The sequence below is a fragment of the Ahaetulla prasina genome, chromosome 2 (assembly GCF_028640845.1).
Source record: "Ahaetulla prasina isolate Xishuangbanna chromosome 2, ASM2864084v1, whole genome shotgun sequence".
Classification (NCBI taxonomy): Eukaryota; Metazoa; Chordata; class Lepidosauria; order Squamata; family Colubridae; genus Ahaetulla; species Ahaetulla prasina.
The window spans coordinates 72,529,400-72,546,766 of record NC_080540.1 but is presented as its reverse complement, the minus strand read 5'-3'; the positions used below and the strand labels follow the sequence as shown (position 1 = coordinate 72,546,766).

Below are 17,367 nucleotides of genomic sequence, written 5' to 3'. Positions count from 1 at the left end.
GCCAAGCCTCTCGGCCGCCAAGCGAGACGCGCGGAGCGACAGCCAGGCCGCGGCGCTTTACGGCAGCCTTTCGGCGAGGTTCTTCTTTCTTCCACGTGGATCGCTCCGAAGGAGAAGAGAGGAGAGTCGCCTCCGGCCGCCATGAAGCGACCGAGTGAGTAGCTCAGCGGCTATACCGGGGTGGGAGGACAAACAGGGATGGGCCGGTAGTCGGCCGGTTGGTTAATAATTCGCGATCGGAGAGACGCAGGGGAAGGAGCTCCGTACAGGGTGTCTCTCCTGGGTCTTTGCTTCGCGATCCGTTCCGGCCAAAAGCGACCCAGATCGGGAAGGCCGCTTGTCTTCCACGAGTAATGAAGTGTAGTGTCGTGTTACGGACAGGCTCCTGCGATCTAAGGCCCACCTGATCGTTCCTGATGTTCTCCAGATGCGCAGGAGAGCACACGAGGCCTGGAGATTGGAGATCACTTTGTGGGTAACATGGCTTGGAGCATGTAGGCTTTCACTCATCCGTCTCATGACTGTCCCAAAGGTGCTGCCGTTCAAAAGGCAACTGGACTTTCGGGGGGGGGAAGGGTTCCCCTTGAAAGCGAAAAACCCCCAAGAAAGTCCAATTGCCTTTTGAACGGCAGCACCTTTGGGACAAACCATGAGCTGGATGAGTGAAAACCTCCATAGAGAGCAAGCCATGCTACCAACATTCTTCTCCAATCTCCAGCCCTCGTGGGAAGAAACTTCTTCGGTTTCAGAATTGGATGAGAAGCGAAACGTTTTCAAGGGGGGATAAAAACCCAAGAAAGTCCAGTTGCCTTTTGAACAGCACCTTGCATGGCTTGCCTGCATCGCCCCCCCTCTCCCAAGCTGATGCAAAATTAAATACAAAGAAGCAAAGGAAAATTCTAAGCAGAGTCTAGAAATGCAGCCCTATTTGCTCTTATCTCGATTTTCTAAGGATTTTGTTGTTTTGTGTGGCATCTGATATAACCTTGTGCTCTCAGACAGAGATGAGTTAATTAAATTTCTACTTGTGCTGGTGAGTTCTGGTTGTTTAAAAAAATGTTCAATGAATGGGAAAGCTTACAATCTTAAAACTTATATAATGAAGGGGGAAAATCATTGGGAAAAACCAAGGATATTTATACTATGTCAGCCAACTATTTATCTGTTGTTACTTTTAATGACCACAGACAATAAGCAATTGGGACTAATCCAAAATACTCAATGAGACTTAAATTTCAAATACTGTGGAGCGAGAAAAGATTACATTCCTAATCATATTCTGTGTGTTCCTGTAAAGGCAGGATAAAATTGTAATATTACCTAAGTAATCTGGGTCTATTCAGACATTTTATTTCCTATTTATTAAATTATGTTTCTAGAGTCATAGTTGTGGAAAAGTAGTGTGGCACACATTTCATTTGTCTGATATATGGTGATAGAATTTAACTTTTTGCATTTTTGCCTTTCAGAGTTAAAGAAAGCTAGTAAGCGCATGACCTGCCACAAACGTTATAAAATACAGAAAAAGGTAAATGTGTATTTTGAATTAATTTCTGCTTAAAACAAGTATGGATTTTGCTGTTCCCATTGTGTATCCCAGTTGTCTGTCCTGGTTTACAATCGGAACAGTTGCTCACTACATTGAAGAAAGGTTATTTGAATCCTTTTATGAGAAGTATGGAAAGAACATAAAGTTGATGTTATAATTAACTCTTCAGTGGTATAATTCTTGCTTCAGAAATGTTTGGTTGAACATTCTTTCATTTCCATTCTTCTCCTTGAATTCCTCCTGTCTTCAGTTTAATTATCCTCTTTGTCATCATCAGTTGATGAGTTATCTTTAGAAAGAAATAGAAAAGTGACATGCTTTCCTTACAACCTATTTTTGTTATAAGGTTGAATAACATTGCAGAATTGCTTTAATTGTTTTAAAGTCCCATTATTTTTGGTTCATAACATAGTAGTCAACAAATGTTGAGTAGTTCTCTGTTTCCGTCAAAAATTTAAAATATCCTGCAATGCCCCTGTGAATTTGCTGGGTTACCTTGGTGCACAGTTTGGAATGTACAGTTTTAAACGTTTTTAGAATTCATGATTAGGAATAATATTATAGTTTATGTCATACTTTCGATAAAGTATAGAAAGTAGGACTACAAGTAAAAAAGTTCCGAAGCTCCAAAAGTCAGAATAAAATTAGTATTTTGTTTAGCATCCATACCTGACTCGAAATAGCAAAGATAAGGTACACTTCGATCCAAATTTGTGTGCCTTTCTTCTATTTTCATTGAAAGATATGCTGCCACATTTGTGTTCTGATAATTAATTGCCCACCATGTTTGTTAAAATATGCCCCTTACAAGCGAAGAATATGTAGAGAGTGTTGAAGTTTTTGTATGAAGAGGAAGGAGAGATGAAAAAAATCCATAGTAGTAAAAGAGGGTCACTGTTTTTTATAGGTACGAGAACACAATAAAAAACTTCGAAAAGAAGCCAAGAAACATAAACACAGGAAACCAAAGAAAGATCCTGGAGTTCCCAATACGGCCCCATTTAAAGAAGAGATTCTTCGGGAAGCTGAACATAGGAAACAACAGGTAAAACAGCTTAGAATAGAATAGAATAGAATTTTATTGGCCAAGTGTGATTGGACACACAAGGAATTTGTCTTGGTGCATATGCTCTCAGTGTACATAAAAGAAAAGATACGTTCATCAAGGTACAACATTTACAACACAATTGATGATCAATATATCAATATAAATCATAAGGATTGCCAGCAACAAGTTATAGTCATACAGTCATAAGTGGAAGGAGATTGGTGATGGGAACTATGAAACGATTAATAGTAGTGCAGATTCAGTAAATAGTCTGACAGTGTTGAGGGAATTATTTGTTTAGCAGAGTGATGGCCTTCGGGAAAAAACTGTTCTTGTGTCTAGTTGTTCTGGTGTGCAGTGCTCTATAGCGTCGATTTGAGGGTAGGAGTTGAAACAGTTTATGTCCAGGATGCGAGGGATCTGCAAATATTTTCACGGCCCTCTTCTTGATTCGTGCAGTATACAGGTCCTCAATGGAAGGCAAGTTGGTAGCAATTATTTTTTCTGCAGTTCTAATTATCCTCTGAAGTCTGTGTTTTTCTTGTTGGGTTGCAGAACCGAACCAGACAGTTATAGAGGTGCAAATGACAGACTCAATAATTCCTCTGTAGAATTGGATCAGCAGCTCCTTGGGCAGTTTGAGCTTACTGAGTTGGCGCAGAAAGAACATTCTTTGTTGTCCTTTTTTAATGATGTTTTTGATGTTAGCTGTCCATTTGAGATCTTGCGATATGATAGAACCCAGAAATTTGAAGGTTTCTACTGTTGATACTGTGTTGTCAAGTATTGTGAGAGGTGGAAGTATGGAAGGGTTTTTCCTAAAGTCTACCACCATTTCTACGGTTTTGAGTGTGTTCAGTTCCAGATTGTTTTGGTTGCACCACAAGGCTAGTCGTTCGACCTCTCGTCTATATGCGGATTCGTCATTGTCTCGAATGAGACCAATCACTGTTGTGTCATCTGCGAACTTCAGTAGCTTAACAAATGGATCATTGGAGATGCAGTCATTGGTATACAGAGAGAAGAGAAGTGGGGAGAGCACACAGCCTTGGGGCGCCCCTGTGCTAATTGTACAGGTATTTGATGTGATCTTGCTTAGCTTCACCTGCTGCTTAAACTTTGGTGTGTAACCGTATAAAATTGGACAATCAACCATTGTTTATTAAAAGCAGAACTGATATTTTCTGAGCATCTGTCAGGAGGTTGAAAACCATTATTCCGTGTTTGGTGGGATTACAGAAAAAATATGTAGTTTTCTATATCCGTCTATATCTGCTAAACTTATTAAAGCATGTCTATGCCACATGTCATACAGTGCATAAGTGGAAAGAGATTGGTGATGGGAACTATGAAACGATTAATAGTAGTGCAGATTCAGTAAATAGTCTGACAGTGTTGAGGGAATTATTTGTTTAGCAGAGTGATGGCCTTCGGGAAAAAACTGTTCTTGTGTCTAGTTGTTCTGGTGTGCAGTGCTCTATAGCGTCGTTTGAGGGTAGGAGTTGAAACAGTTTATGTCCAGGATGCGAGGGATCTGCAAATATTTTCACGGCCCTCTTCTTGATTCGTGCAGTATACAGGTCCTCAATGGAAGGCAAGTTGGTAGCAATTATTTTTCTGCAGTTCTATCCTCGCCTTCCTCGGGCAGGGAATAACGAAGGGAGGGGGCAGAGGAGGCGGCAAGCGCGAAGAGGCTGCTGGCCGTGCCCGGCCCAGCAGTTCTATCCTCGCCTTCCTCGGGCCGCCTGGTGAGGCTCCTCGCGCCTCCCATGTCGGACACGCTGGCGGCAGTGACAGCCATCGAGAAACAGGTGAGGAGGCGGCAAGCGCGAAGAGGCTGCTGGCCGTGCCCGCCCAGCAGTTCTATCTCGCCTTCCTCGGGCAGGGAATAACGAAGGGAGGGGAGGAGGCGGCAAGCGCGAAGAGGCTGCTGGCGTGCCCGGCCCAGCAGTTCTATCCTCGCCTTCCTCGGGCAGGAATAACGAAGGGAGGGGAGGAGGCGGCAAGCGCGAAGAGGCTGCTGGCGTGCCCGGCCCAGCAGTTCTATCTCGCCTTCCTCGGGCAGGAATAACGAAGGGAGTTTCAAGTTCATACCAAATACAAAACAAAGTTAAGATTGGTGTCCAAATTGTCTTTAAGACTTGTGGATTTCAGTTCCCAGAGTTCTCAGCCAGCTTTGCTGGCTGAGGGACTCTGGGAGTTGAAGTCCACAAGTCTTAAGGGACCAAGTTTGACACCCCTGGCCAAGATGAATGAATATGAAACATTTTCCCCTTAAATGAAGATGATATCCACATATTGTTGCTTTTAGTAGACTGACTGTATCCATCTGTATTGTAATGTCCCAGGTTTTCAGGCCGCATGCCTTTCTGAATAATTATATTTAAAATATTACATTAAAATCAACATAACACAAACACACACGTACACAAACATAGAGATACACATGCACATATATATAACTCACACACATATAGTATACTTAAGCCTAAACTGTGCATAGGGACTACCCAGACGGCTGAAAAAGTGATTTCTGACAGGTTCTCACACTTTGACTGGTCCTCACACGTACAACTATCTTTACATTTTGCACCCTATCTTGTAACCGTGGTGAAGAGAAGCAGTTGTGAAATGAGTGATATGGTTGTTAAAAATGCTGCAATGGGCATAAATGTGAGGATGGTCATAAGTGTGAGGACTGGTCAAAAATTACTTTTTTTAGCCCTCTGAGTAGTTTCTATGCCCATAGCCACATCCACTCAGTCACATGAGCAGTTAGCCACGCCCACCAGTCACATGACCACCAAGCCACACCCCAAAATAAGCCACGCCCATTCCCCCCCCCCCCCGGTGGCCCGGGCCTTTGCTTATTTTTCTGTATTTGGCCCTCGCTCAAAAAAGTTTGGACACCCCTGCGTTAGATCTATGGAAGTTGTTTCTTTTCTGATAATATCTAGAAGTTTTAGTTGCTTTATAAATTTGGGAAATCATAAATTATATTTCTTACCCGACAATAGTAATTTGAATAGAATAGACTTTTATTGGCCAAGTGTGATTGGACACACAAGGAATTTGTCTTGGTGCATATGTTCTCAGTGTACATAAAAGAAAAGATCATCAAGAATTCTAAGGTAAAACACTTTTAATGATAGTCATAGGGTACAAATAAGAATCGGGAAACAATATCAATATAAATCGTAAGGATATAAGCAACAAAGTTACATTAAAAGTGGGAGGAGATGGGTGATGGGAACGATGTACTAATAGTAGTACAGATTTAGTAAATAGTTTGACAGTGTTGAGGGAATTATTTGTTTAGTAGAGTGATGGCATTCGGGAAAAAACTCTTCTTGTGTCTAGTTGTTCTGGTGTGCAGTGCTCTCTAGCGTCGTTTTGAGGGTAGGAGTTGAAGCAGTTTATGTCCAGGATGTGAGGAGTCTGTAAATATTTTCACAGCCCTCTTTTTGACTCGTGCAGTATTGGAACTATTCATTATTGCATCCAGTATGATCTCTTGCCAGTTATTGGCAAAATATCGTCCTCTCTGCTTCGTTTTCGTGTCCCTTCCTCTTATCCTAGAACAGATGGAGGGTTTAGGGGAAGGAGAGTGCAAGGGGAATTCCCCAACCTGAACAGAATACCATTTTCCCCTATATATTTCAGTATATTCAAAGACAAAAGAATTACAGTGATAAAAGTATTCTAGATATATTCCAAGCTATTTTCTTTCCATTTTATTAAGTTTTAAACATGTACATATTTTATTTGTATTTATATTCTACTTTTTTTATAAAGCTATTTGCAGTTACCTTTAGCTGTATATTTAAATATTCCCAACCATTTTTTTAAGCATGGTTTCTACTAAGAATATCATGAGTTTGATATGGTTCTGAAAACAATCCTCAGAGAATGTGTTCAATTTGTTGGAGAACCTTTTTTTAAGTCCATTTGAATTACTCTTAAATTAGCTTGATACCAAAATAGTACCAGGAGTCATGACTCGTAAGCTTTCAAATGTAAATTAGTCTGATGGTCTCAAATACCATATTGTTCTTTATTATTACCTCTCTTTAGGTAATTGAGGCTTCAGATGTCATACTTGAAATCTTGGATGCTAGAGATCCTCTAGGCTGTAGATGTCCACAGGTTGAGCAACTTATTGCTCAGTCTGAGGGAAGAAAAAAAATACTTTTGGTTTTAAATAAAATTGGTAAGTAAAATGAGTAGTTTTTTTTATATACACTTTTCAGCTCTATTCATATGCCAATTAAGTCCAATGATTTGAAGATCTTGTGTGAAATTTAGAAAGGGAGATAGGACACTTGCCCGTTTTTCTTAAATGCTAGTAGAAGCTAGCTTGTATTTAAACTTTAGTGTTTGACTGCTCTGTTGATTACATTATCATTTAAATAATTCTTCAGTAGGATGTGAGCTATGAGGAGGCTATAAAACATGCTGACCTGCATCTGGAGACTTTCAGATCCAACTCTGAGCTCACTCTTCCTGCTAAGGAGGCATAACTGATTCTAGTCATTCTCATCCTGTATGTTTAGAAACACCTAGATTGCACCCACACAGTGTTTTGATCTTGTGAAAATCTTCATAAGCATTTTGTCTTCTAAGCTGTTGGCGGGCACACAGGGTATTATTCCCATTTAATGTGGCCCTGTTTTGAAAGAAACTGAAATAAAGCTGACTGTGGAAAGGCTTTTATTGAAGTATTGATTACACTATGTTTCATTCTGTTCTCAATTTAAACCTCAAAATTGTATTGAACTGCCTGGGTGTATACCTCAAGCTTAGAATACATCTGGTTTGCTGAAGAATTTGGAATTGCCTCTGGAATTACCTATATATGGCTGTGAATATCCTCTGGAGCATGGTATCTTTCCTTAACTACTAAATTTGCAATGTTGCGCATAACAAAGAATATCTTCTATGTTAATCAAGCAGTCGTGTGAAATAGCAACTATTTTGGCTGCTGGGTGTTATTTTTGTCTTATCTTCATATCTTACAATCTGTTGATTGTCCAATAAAATTATTTAATAGGCCCGTGATAGCGAACCTATGGCACATGTGCCAGAGGTGGCATGCAGAGCCCTCTCTGGGCATGCACACCATCACCAGCTGCTCTTCCGGGCTCCATCGCGTGCATGCATGCCAGACAACTGGTCTGGCACGCATGCACACTGGACAGCTGCTCTCTTCTGGGTTCCAGCGTGTTCCAGCGTTCCAGTGCGTGCACATGCTCCAGTTTCAGCACTTGGTGCTGAAAAGGTTAACCATCAGTGTAATAGGCTTTACTGGTTTCTGTACTTTTAAAGATCTATGACTATAGTTAACCATTTTAAATAGGTTCATGCTGGGCAGCTTCATGAAGTAAATAATGTGCCTCATAATACTTTTGAGAAACACGGTTAAATCTAAATCCAATGAAATAGAATCTTATCATTGCACCAGTCAGTTTCATTTGGGTATTGGGACTTTCAATGTGAAAGGAACAGAAATAATGGGATCCACAAGTCTTAGACATTTATTTCATTTTTAAAATTGCATCAGAATAGGGCATGAATACTTACTGCGGTTAATTAATTACTTGCAGTAATAATTTCTTACTGCAAGTAGGCAGAAGTGCTCTTTATATGATATACATCTAATAATCCTCCCAAGACTTTAGAGAATAACAGATTACAGACAACTGCAAATAGTTTTCAGTATTTAATGAGTAGCTCACAAATATTGATGCCATAACGATCATAACTCAGTGGCTTTCTAGATGTAACCTTGAAAAGGCATGAGGAATTTGGTAGTATCTTTTCTGTCTAACAGATTTTATTAAAAAGCAGGGGGTTTTGTGCGCTGCAACTTACTTCATCCGGTACCTTTTAATAAAATTTGTTAGTTGGGAAATGGGCTGCCAGGTTCCTTTTGATTTTTTTTCTCCATAGACTAACACAGTTCTCCTCTTACTCAATGTTTGAAACACATGGATTGTCACACAACAGCATATTTTTACAGCATGTTTCTGCATGTTTTTTTCTCCTAGATCTGATACCAAAAGAAAACTTAGAAAATTGGTTAAATTATTTAAATAAAGATCTTCCAACTATTGCTTTTAAATCATCGATGCAGATAAAAGACAGAACTGTGGTAAGAACATATTTTGCTGTCTTCTGTAATACTACCCAAACCTATAATTTATATATGCATATAAAAGACTAAAGATAATATGAAATCTTTTCCTCCTGTTTAATAAATGATTAAATTAGTATTCCTGAAGATACAGTGATCATACATTCTGTAGAGGTAAGCATGCATCGATTGTATTGCCACTATCATATATTCTAGAAAATCCTTAAAACAGGCGATTTAAACTACTGAATCCAACCCACTTTTCATACAGGAAACTAAATCGTATTTCCATTCAAGAGGAGTCATTGGAAAATTGATTATACTATGATACCACCATTATTGTTAGATTGAAAAAAGTTTATTTTCATGTGAAATAAGCACGGGTGCTAATATGACCAGACAGAAGATAGTAGTTGTGCTTTCTTCCTCAGTTCCTTTCTTAATAACTAAATTCTTTGACTAGAAAAGTCCGTTGGGATCATCTAGTGCTAAAAAGCATTTGTGTTTTCCTTCAGTAAATAAATTATGAGGGCAGTGAAAGATTCTGAAATCTAAAACCAGAGCTATGGAAAGATTCTGAAATTTCTATATCAGAGCTATGGAAAAAATAAACCTAGAGAGGCTTGAACAAAGTTAGGGACAAGAGAGATTGGGTATCATATAAAATAGTTCTGGGGTGTTTAAAAATGCATTCTCTAGGGTTTTGTGTCCATTTTATTCATAACACTGAATAAAGTTAATGTCTAAAATTTCAGCAATATTCTATAAAGATTCTTAACTTTTCCTATTATATTCTACAATTGAAGGAATTGTGGCAAGGTGTGGCAACACTACAGATGGAGTGTTCTGCTTTTTGTTTAGATAAAAATTCATAAATTGATTTCTCTTTTACTGATTTCATGGATTTATCATAATTGATTCTTTGACTTAAATTCTTATTTTAGTAAAAAGCTGCTGATACATATGGCTGTATCTTGTAATGAGTCAGATAGAAATATATTTCTCTGAAATAGATATTCTGCTGATCTTATTTTAAATTTACAGCAAGAGAAAAGAAATACAAAGAAGAATAGTGCATACCTAGAATTATCAAGAGCAAACAAATGCTTTGGAAGTGAATGTCTCCTGAAACTTCTACAAGAATATTCTATGACTAAAGATGAAGTTATACAGGTTGGGGTGATAGGTAAGTTTGCATTGTCCGTATGGAGTTCTGTGAATTATAGTACATACTTGTATATAGTAAGGACTACTATGGAAATTCATGCTTGAAAATATACATAAAATATTGTAATTAGTCACATTATACATTTTTTATGCTGAGGATGCCTGCTAATTTATAATACTAGAGTGAGAAGTGAGGATATATACACTTTTGTCTTAATCTCACGGTGAAGACTTCAGATCCAACTCTGATCTTGCTCTATAGGCACTTTAAAAAGTGAAAACCTAATTGACCCCAGTTATTCTAACCAATATTTTCAAAGAATGCAACATTGTCCCAAATCAGAAGATGAAAATTATTCTTTATTCTTCCACTCAGACCTTGTTGTATTTCAAACCTAAATGTAATAGCCAAATGAGAGGAAGGGGAAATTGAAATAGGAATCCAACCTTTTCTGAATAAATATTTTTTCTGGAATATCTGATTATTTAAAGTGGCATTCCTAGAATATAAAGTAAATTGAAGATGCTGTATTTATGTTCATAGGTGTTGCGGAACTAAAAATAGAATCTTACCCATCTAAATCTCTGATCTTCAAAATAATTCACTTCATGTTATGTCTTACAAAAGTTTTTTGTTTTATTTTATGATGGGCTTTAGGTTTTCCAAACGTGGGGAAAAGCAGCATAATCAATAGTCTGAAAGAGGTACGCGCCTGCAACGTGGGACCAGAGAGAGGCCTTACAAAGTTAGTTTGCTTTAATAAAGCAGTGTTGTAACAGAGCACACATATGCATACCTATGCATGGGTTGGTCTTTCTGGGTCCCACAAGCAACAGTCCCTCAGTCCTTCTCCCACAAACTTACCTATAATCCTTGGGTGTCTGCCCAGTGTCTGCCACCACGCTCTTTTTACAGAGAAGAAATCTTTCTGCATCTTTGTCAGAAGTAAAAGTGTGTGAAAAAAATTGTTTTTAACTTATCTGTAACTTAGAGTGGATAGGATAGGATAGGATAGGATAGAATAGAATAGAATAGAATAGAATAGAATAGAATAGAATAGAATAGAATAGAATAGAATAGAATAGAATTTTTTATTGGCCAAGTGTGATTGGACACACAAGGAATTTGTCTTGGTGCATATGCTCTCAGTGTACATAAAAGAAAGATACGTTCATCAAGAATTCTAAGGTACAACACTTAATGAAAGTCATAGGGAACAAATAAGCAATCAGGAACAATATCAATATAAATTGTAAGGATACAAGCAACAAAGTTACAGTCGTACAGTCATAAGTGGAAAGAGATGGGTGATGGGAACGATGAGAAGATATCAGAAGACAATAAGAAGAATATACATAGAATTACTTAGATCAATTCATGATAAAAAAAAGTTTTACTAAAAAAATCCTAATTTAAAGTTAGCCTGGATAGCTATTTCCTTCAGTAGCTTCTTTCAAAGTTTTTCTCCAATCCTTCTGTGGATGACTACATTCCATTATTCTGCCATCTGTTTCCTCATAATTCTGGTTTGTGCATGCACCTGATTAATCCCAACCATTATGTCTCTGTTCTGTTAAGGTCCATACAAGCAGTGCACATTGACAAACGTATTAAGATGTTGGATAGTCCCTGTATAATTGCAGCACCTTCATGCTCTGCTCTAACTCTAGCACTGAGAAGTATCACATATGCTGAAAACCTACTTGATTCAGTAGATGCTGTTCTGAAGCACTGTAGGAAACAGCAGGTAAAGATACTGTACAGTTTCACTATTTGATTGTAGTCGTTTTACGAGCTTTTGATTAAACCTTATTTTCTATCATTCAGTGTAGGATTTGAGCAGTGTAGTTAAATGACACTGTATTCATTAATTTGGCATATCAGTGAAATGAAATTTTACTGTCAAAATATTTTGTTATTGTGTTGATTGTATCTACAATAGGAGGGAATACTTATGTTCTATTTATACAAGACAGAATATAATTGTGCCCAGTGTGCCACCATTTAGGCAAGTGAGAAATGAGGATACTTGCTATGTCATACTGTTATGGTGATGACATCAGATCCAACTCTGATCTTGCTGTACCCTTAAATGGTGCTTTTTGATCAGCTTTATTTTTTTCCAGATCAGAAAAGTAGTGACTTATATAAATGGATTGTAGGAGAAGCAGGCAACTGGCTGTGGCCGGCTGGAAATTATGTAGGAATTTCTTCATACAAGAAAAAAATTCTGACAATATAATACTTGTGGGGCTTTTCTCTTATTCTAGATCATGTTACACTATAATATCTCAGACTACAGGAATTCTCTGGAATTTTTAACTTTGCTTGCTCAAAAGAGAGGAATGTTGAAAAAAGGTGGTCTTCCTAATACAGAAGGTGCAGCTAAATTACTGCTCTGTGACTGGACAGGGTAAATATGTGCTCATTTAATTACAATAAAACAAGCTCTTTTGCTATAGTAGTGAGATGTTTTTTTTAATTTATATAAGACCTGTGCTTGGAAGCCAAACAGTAAATTTATCATGCGTCTGTTTGAATTCTAAGATTCTTGTTCCTTCTACAGCTTGCTATAAGCTGTAAAATTTCAGAGGTACGGAAGAACATCCTTCATATATTTACTAGGAATTGAGTCGGGGATTTACCCATGCAAAATGTACGTTATTGAATCTTAAATCATAAACAAGGCCATTTACAGTTTTAAGTATATTTTGCATGCCATGCTATGACATAAAAATAGTATTACGATAAACTTTGTCTGAAGCATTGCTTTTTGCAAAGCATGAAGGCCATGGCAGAGTGGAGGGCAGCCAAAAGAGTGGAGATGAGGGAGAAGTAGGCAGGTGGAGGGAGTGGACAGGTGCCAAGAGCCCCCCCCCCTTTTCTTTTGAGCATGTGACTGCTCAGTGACTTGATGTAAGTACTATTTGTTCAGCACTATTGTTAACTTTGAATGGTTGCTGAACAGATGGTCATTAAGCAAGGACTACCTATATACCAATTGCAATTAATCTGAGTCAATGCTTAATTTAGAACTTGCACAGTGAATATCAAAGAATGAAAACACTAAGGGAGACACCAAGATAGTAATAAATCTTGAAGAGAGTTTTATTAGGAAATTGTTCCTGGATGTACAGCATCAGAAGGGTACAACCCCAAACATCCAGGTGAATCCAAATAGTAGGATTCCAGAACTCTATTCATGAGGAAGTTGGTTAAAATAAGAAATCTTAAAGCCTTTCCCCCCACCTTTGGAGTGTTTATCTCTGTGTTGATAATTAAGCAAAAGGAAATTAATATATGCACTTACATTCATCGGAGTGCAAGGGATTTATAAAAAACTAAACGGTACACACAGTGGGGAAATCGACATGGACAGCCATGCCTAGTGCAGCTCAGCGGAAATACACATGGAAAGAAATCCTAGTGCAGCTCAGGATGGCAAACGAAAACTTTCGGTGTGAAATTGATTAGGATTTTGTCAATATCAGGCAGCCACTACCAGCAGAGGTTTCAAATCAACTAGTTAAGGTCACTTGTTAACTTCCAGCTAGCACTCTTTAGGGAAGTGCTGTGCTGCAGGAAAAAAGCAGCTGAGGAAAAGATAGGTTGTTTAAGCAACCTCTCTGCCCTGCACTGGGGCAGGCACTGGACAAGATGATATCCTACTGGCTATAATGCTGAACCATGTGACTGTAATGGTCACAAGCACACGTGTTGGCCGCGTAATTACTGTTTCATCACTCTCGTAATTGCAAAGGATCACTGTCTGAGTCAGTTGGTGAACAAGGACTACATTATATGTATGTATATGTAGAAAGAAGTTTAAGAGCTTGTTCAGCTTTCTCATCTAAGGGATTTTTATATTTCTGTTCAAGGGTGAAAATCTCTCCTAAATCTCCTTTTTTTTCAGTGCCAAAGTTCGTTACTATTCTCGACCTCCTGAACCATGGGTTCTGTCTCCACATCTTTCCAGGGAAGGAGTAGCAACAATACAGGAGGGCTTTAATTTTGAGGAACTGGAAGAAGATAACAAAAATACTCTAAATGGTGAGATTAGTCTAACCTAACCGTCTTTCATCTTATATACATATAAGAGCAAAATTCATAATGCCCTAGTATAAATTACTGAATGGTTTACATATTACAGAATAGACTTTTTCCAGAGGCTATGTTTGAATTCCATGAAAAAAAAATATTGGTTATGTTGGATACGTTTCACATTTCAGGGAAAACAAAGTTTAATCCCTACAAAGATACCAGCATATTCCTCAACTTAACCCCCAAATTACAATTCGTTTATATAGGAATGTTAACTCTTTTCTCCATCTGTTGCTTTCTCCTACATAAAATTATTTATATATACGAGAAATAATTAAACGTTTTAAGTTTACTTCAGTGTTCTTGCTTGAAATAGTTTATTCTGACTGGTTGAGCTTTATTTAAAAATGCAAATTTATAGTGCTAATTGTCTCATGAACATTATAATTCATCAGGAGTTATAAGTATTTTTTATTTGTGGTACTTGGATGTGGGGGAGGGGAAACTTTTCCTTATTTGATTTCAATTATTGAAGTCTCCTATATGCAGCTGGCAATTGGTGAAATACCTGTTGTGGAAGAGTGTTTCTAATTGCCTTTTCTGGTTTCTCTTCATATTACCTATTCGTCTAAAAGTACATACTTCGCTTTATGTTTTATTTAAGGTCTGTTTATAATATTAGTGCAATGTTAAATCTGACAAAATTTTAAGAAATTCCAGAATTGTAATGGAGTTGGGTGGCTTTATATATCTGATAAATAAATATTAGGAATATTCATAGCAAAAAAGACATGTAATCATAAGTAGCTTTGGGGAGGTTTATAACTTTGAACAGTTGCTAAGCAATAGGCCATAAGCCAAGGATTACATGCAGCTAATGTTCCTTCATTTATTTTTTTTCCCATCAGCAAAAAAATAGCGAATAGTCTTGCTTTTAGCAGTCTTGCTAACAAACTCATAATCTTAAAAGTGTTGCAACAGAATTCATTTCTGTGACAGTTTATCTTTTGGCAAGATGCCTTGGAAAGTTCTGTTTGTTCAGTCAGTCTCTTAAGGGAGTATTTCTTTTTTAGCTAACAAATACCCTAACCAGGCAAGCACTATTGTCTTCCAATCTCCTGGCTTCACGGATGGCATCATGGAGGATAATGAACAGCCAGAGGAAGCCCTGGAATTAGACAATGCGGAAGAAAATGATGAATTAACTGAAGAAGAAATTGAGGCTGATGAAAGTGACCTTGATGATGTGAAAGAGGTAACAGTTGAGTTTTAAGATGTTTATGATGCTGTCCAGTGAGATCTTTCCTTGGCCGAATTGTTTCTCCTGTGAATGAACTGGGAGGAATACATTTTGAACTGTGTGCAAGGAAGGAGAAAAGAGTCACAATTACACAGGCAAAACCCTGTTCAAGTGATATGGGACTTCAAAAATACAGTTTGTGGATTTATCACTCAGATTATGAAGAATTGATGTTTAGATATTTAAAAACCTGTTAATACAGAATCAATGGGACACGGTGGCTCAGGGGCTAGGACGTTGAGCTTGTCGATCGAAAGGTCAGCAGCTCAGCGGTTCGAATCCCTAGTGCTGCCGTGTAACGGGGTAAGCTCCCGTTACTTGTCCCAGCTTCTGCCAACCTAGCAGTTTCGAAAGCATGTAAAAATGCAAGTAGAAAAAATAGGAACCACCTCTGGTGGGAAGGTAACAGCGTTCCGTGCGCCTTTGGCATTGAGTCATGCCGGCCACATGACCATGGAGATGTCTTCGGACAGCGCTGGCTCTTCGGCTTTGAAACTGAGATGAGCACCGCCCCCTAGAGTTGGCAACGACTAGCATGTATGTGCGAGGGGAACCTTTACCTTTACCTTTAATACAGAATAGATTTTAATTCCTATCTTTAAAATGGAGAACAACCACTAATTTAGAGTATATAGGAAGGTATATGCACTGCATCTGGTTTTCCTATATCAGTAATGTTGATATAGCAATTATTAATCTTGTTTTAGGAAAGTGACAGATTAATGAGTAGTCAAACACCCTCTGAAGAATTGAAAGTAAAGAATGCAAACTTGGACATGTTACCTACAGGTATATATTAAACATACCAATTTCACAGGAGTAAATATTTAAATAGAAAAAGCCCAATATATTCTGAACTTTTTTTTTTCTTCTTTAGATGAAAAACAACTCAAAACCAGTGACCTGGATGATACCTATGACTTCAATACCGATTACATGTGAAAAAATATTACAAAATTTTAAGTATTTTTCACATTCTGGAATGCATTCCTAATCTGTTTTTGCAGTTACTGAACACCGGACTCGTGTAAATATTTTGGAAATAGCAGCTGATAAGAAAATATGCTTTCTGATGTAGTAGATTTTGTTCAGTAAATGCTTTGATCATATGAACTACAAGCAGAAGTAAAACCAGTGTTTTACAAAAGTAGAATGAAGCAACAATTCAGACTGTAACCTGTGTAGGGCTTGTGTTGAATAAGTATGGATAACAAAGGACTTTCTGTTTTCCAAACTGGAAAAACCTGAGCTACATTGCAGAAAATCCTATGGTGGAATGAAAATTATTTTTCTTGGGGGTTTTTTTCCTTCTCCCTACAATAGTAAACTTAGCACTAAGATGAAAGTTGCAGGCTATAAAGGGTAAAGGAACAGGTAACAATTTCTTTTCTTCTGAATTATGCATTTATTTTTCATAATTCTGTAGCCTCAGTTCCATCTTAATAAGGCATAATTATGTTGTATACAGGATTACATAATGCAGGCTCCTGAGGAATGTATATGTGTAATTAGAAAATATAACCAAAAGTGTACATATATTTGTGACGTCTTCCTGCTCAATTTGTAAGTAGTGCAGCCATATAGAATATGCACTCTTACAGAAAATCCAGATTTTTTTTTAAAAAAATGATACAATTGCCTATCTTTATCTAATTTCTCTTTGAATATATATACAGAGGCAAGAATATAACCTCTAATGCAGTACAGCCAAAGCCCACTGTTTATTTCCAATTGTTTGTTTTCAGCCACCATTTCTTGTCTCAGATGACTATAGACATAATGAGTAGATTTACAAGGTTTACCTAATTCCTGATAATTAGAAAGACAAAAATGGTTCAGCCTTTTTTGAATAAGAATCATACTTAACTATTGGATGGTCCACCAGAGGTCACATTCTTCTATGCGACACGTGTAATATTTCTGTAATCAATAAGTTTCTCCTTATGTTGCATTGTAGTTTAGCAGAAACTTGGAGGAGGGACACTTGGGCTTCTACACCTGTTAACTTTTCTTAGTAACATCAAAATTTACTTTTTCTTTTAATTTGTGAACTTTTCTCCCAAATTTCTAATTTTTTTAAGGTGCATCTCCCAAATAGATGCTCACAAAACTGAGTCTATTTACTGGA

The 17,367-nt window shown here is 37.7% G+C and overlaps 1 protein-coding gene and 1 non-coding gene across 2 annotated transcripts; both read left to right on the top strand.

The window, feature by feature from the left end:
* GNL3 (G protein nucleolar 3) lies at nucleotides 1–17,305 on the top strand. Its single transcript, XM_058167829.1, has 13 exons — nucleotides 1–154; nucleotides 1,470–1,528; nucleotides 2,457–2,606; nucleotides 6,672–6,807; nucleotides 8,645–8,748; nucleotides 9,775–9,916; nucleotides 10,556–10,643; nucleotides 11,477–11,645; nucleotides 12,169–12,311; nucleotides 13,812–13,948; nucleotides 15,013–15,194; nucleotides 15,947–16,028; nucleotides 16,117–17,305. The coding sequence occupies exons 1-13, from the start codon at nucleotides 142–144 to the stop codon at nucleotides 16,179–16,181; spliced, it is 1,470 nt and encodes a 489-aa protein (XP_058023812.1). The 5' UTR covers nucleotides 1–141; the 3' UTR covers nucleotides 16,182–17,305.
* On the top strand, nucleotides 7,027–7,102 carry LOC131193786 (small nucleolar RNA SNORD19). Its single transcript, XR_009154037.1, has one exon. It is a non-coding gene; the product is annotated as a small nucleolar RNA SNORD19 (small nucleolar RNA).
* Nucleotides 17,306–17,367: the final 62 nt, after the last annotated feature.

Bases quoted from the DNA above. Each gene is read 5' to 3' on its own strand.
- GNL3 (XM_058167829.1), top strand. The intron at 2,607-6,671 runs AGAATAGAATAG...ACCTCTCTTTAG, and splicing joins AACAACAGGTAAAACAGCTT to GTAATTGAGGCTTCAGATGT. The intron at 11,646-12,168 runs GTAAAGATACTG...CTCTTATTCTAG, and splicing joins AGCACTGTAGGAAACAGCAG to ATCATGTTACACTATAATAT.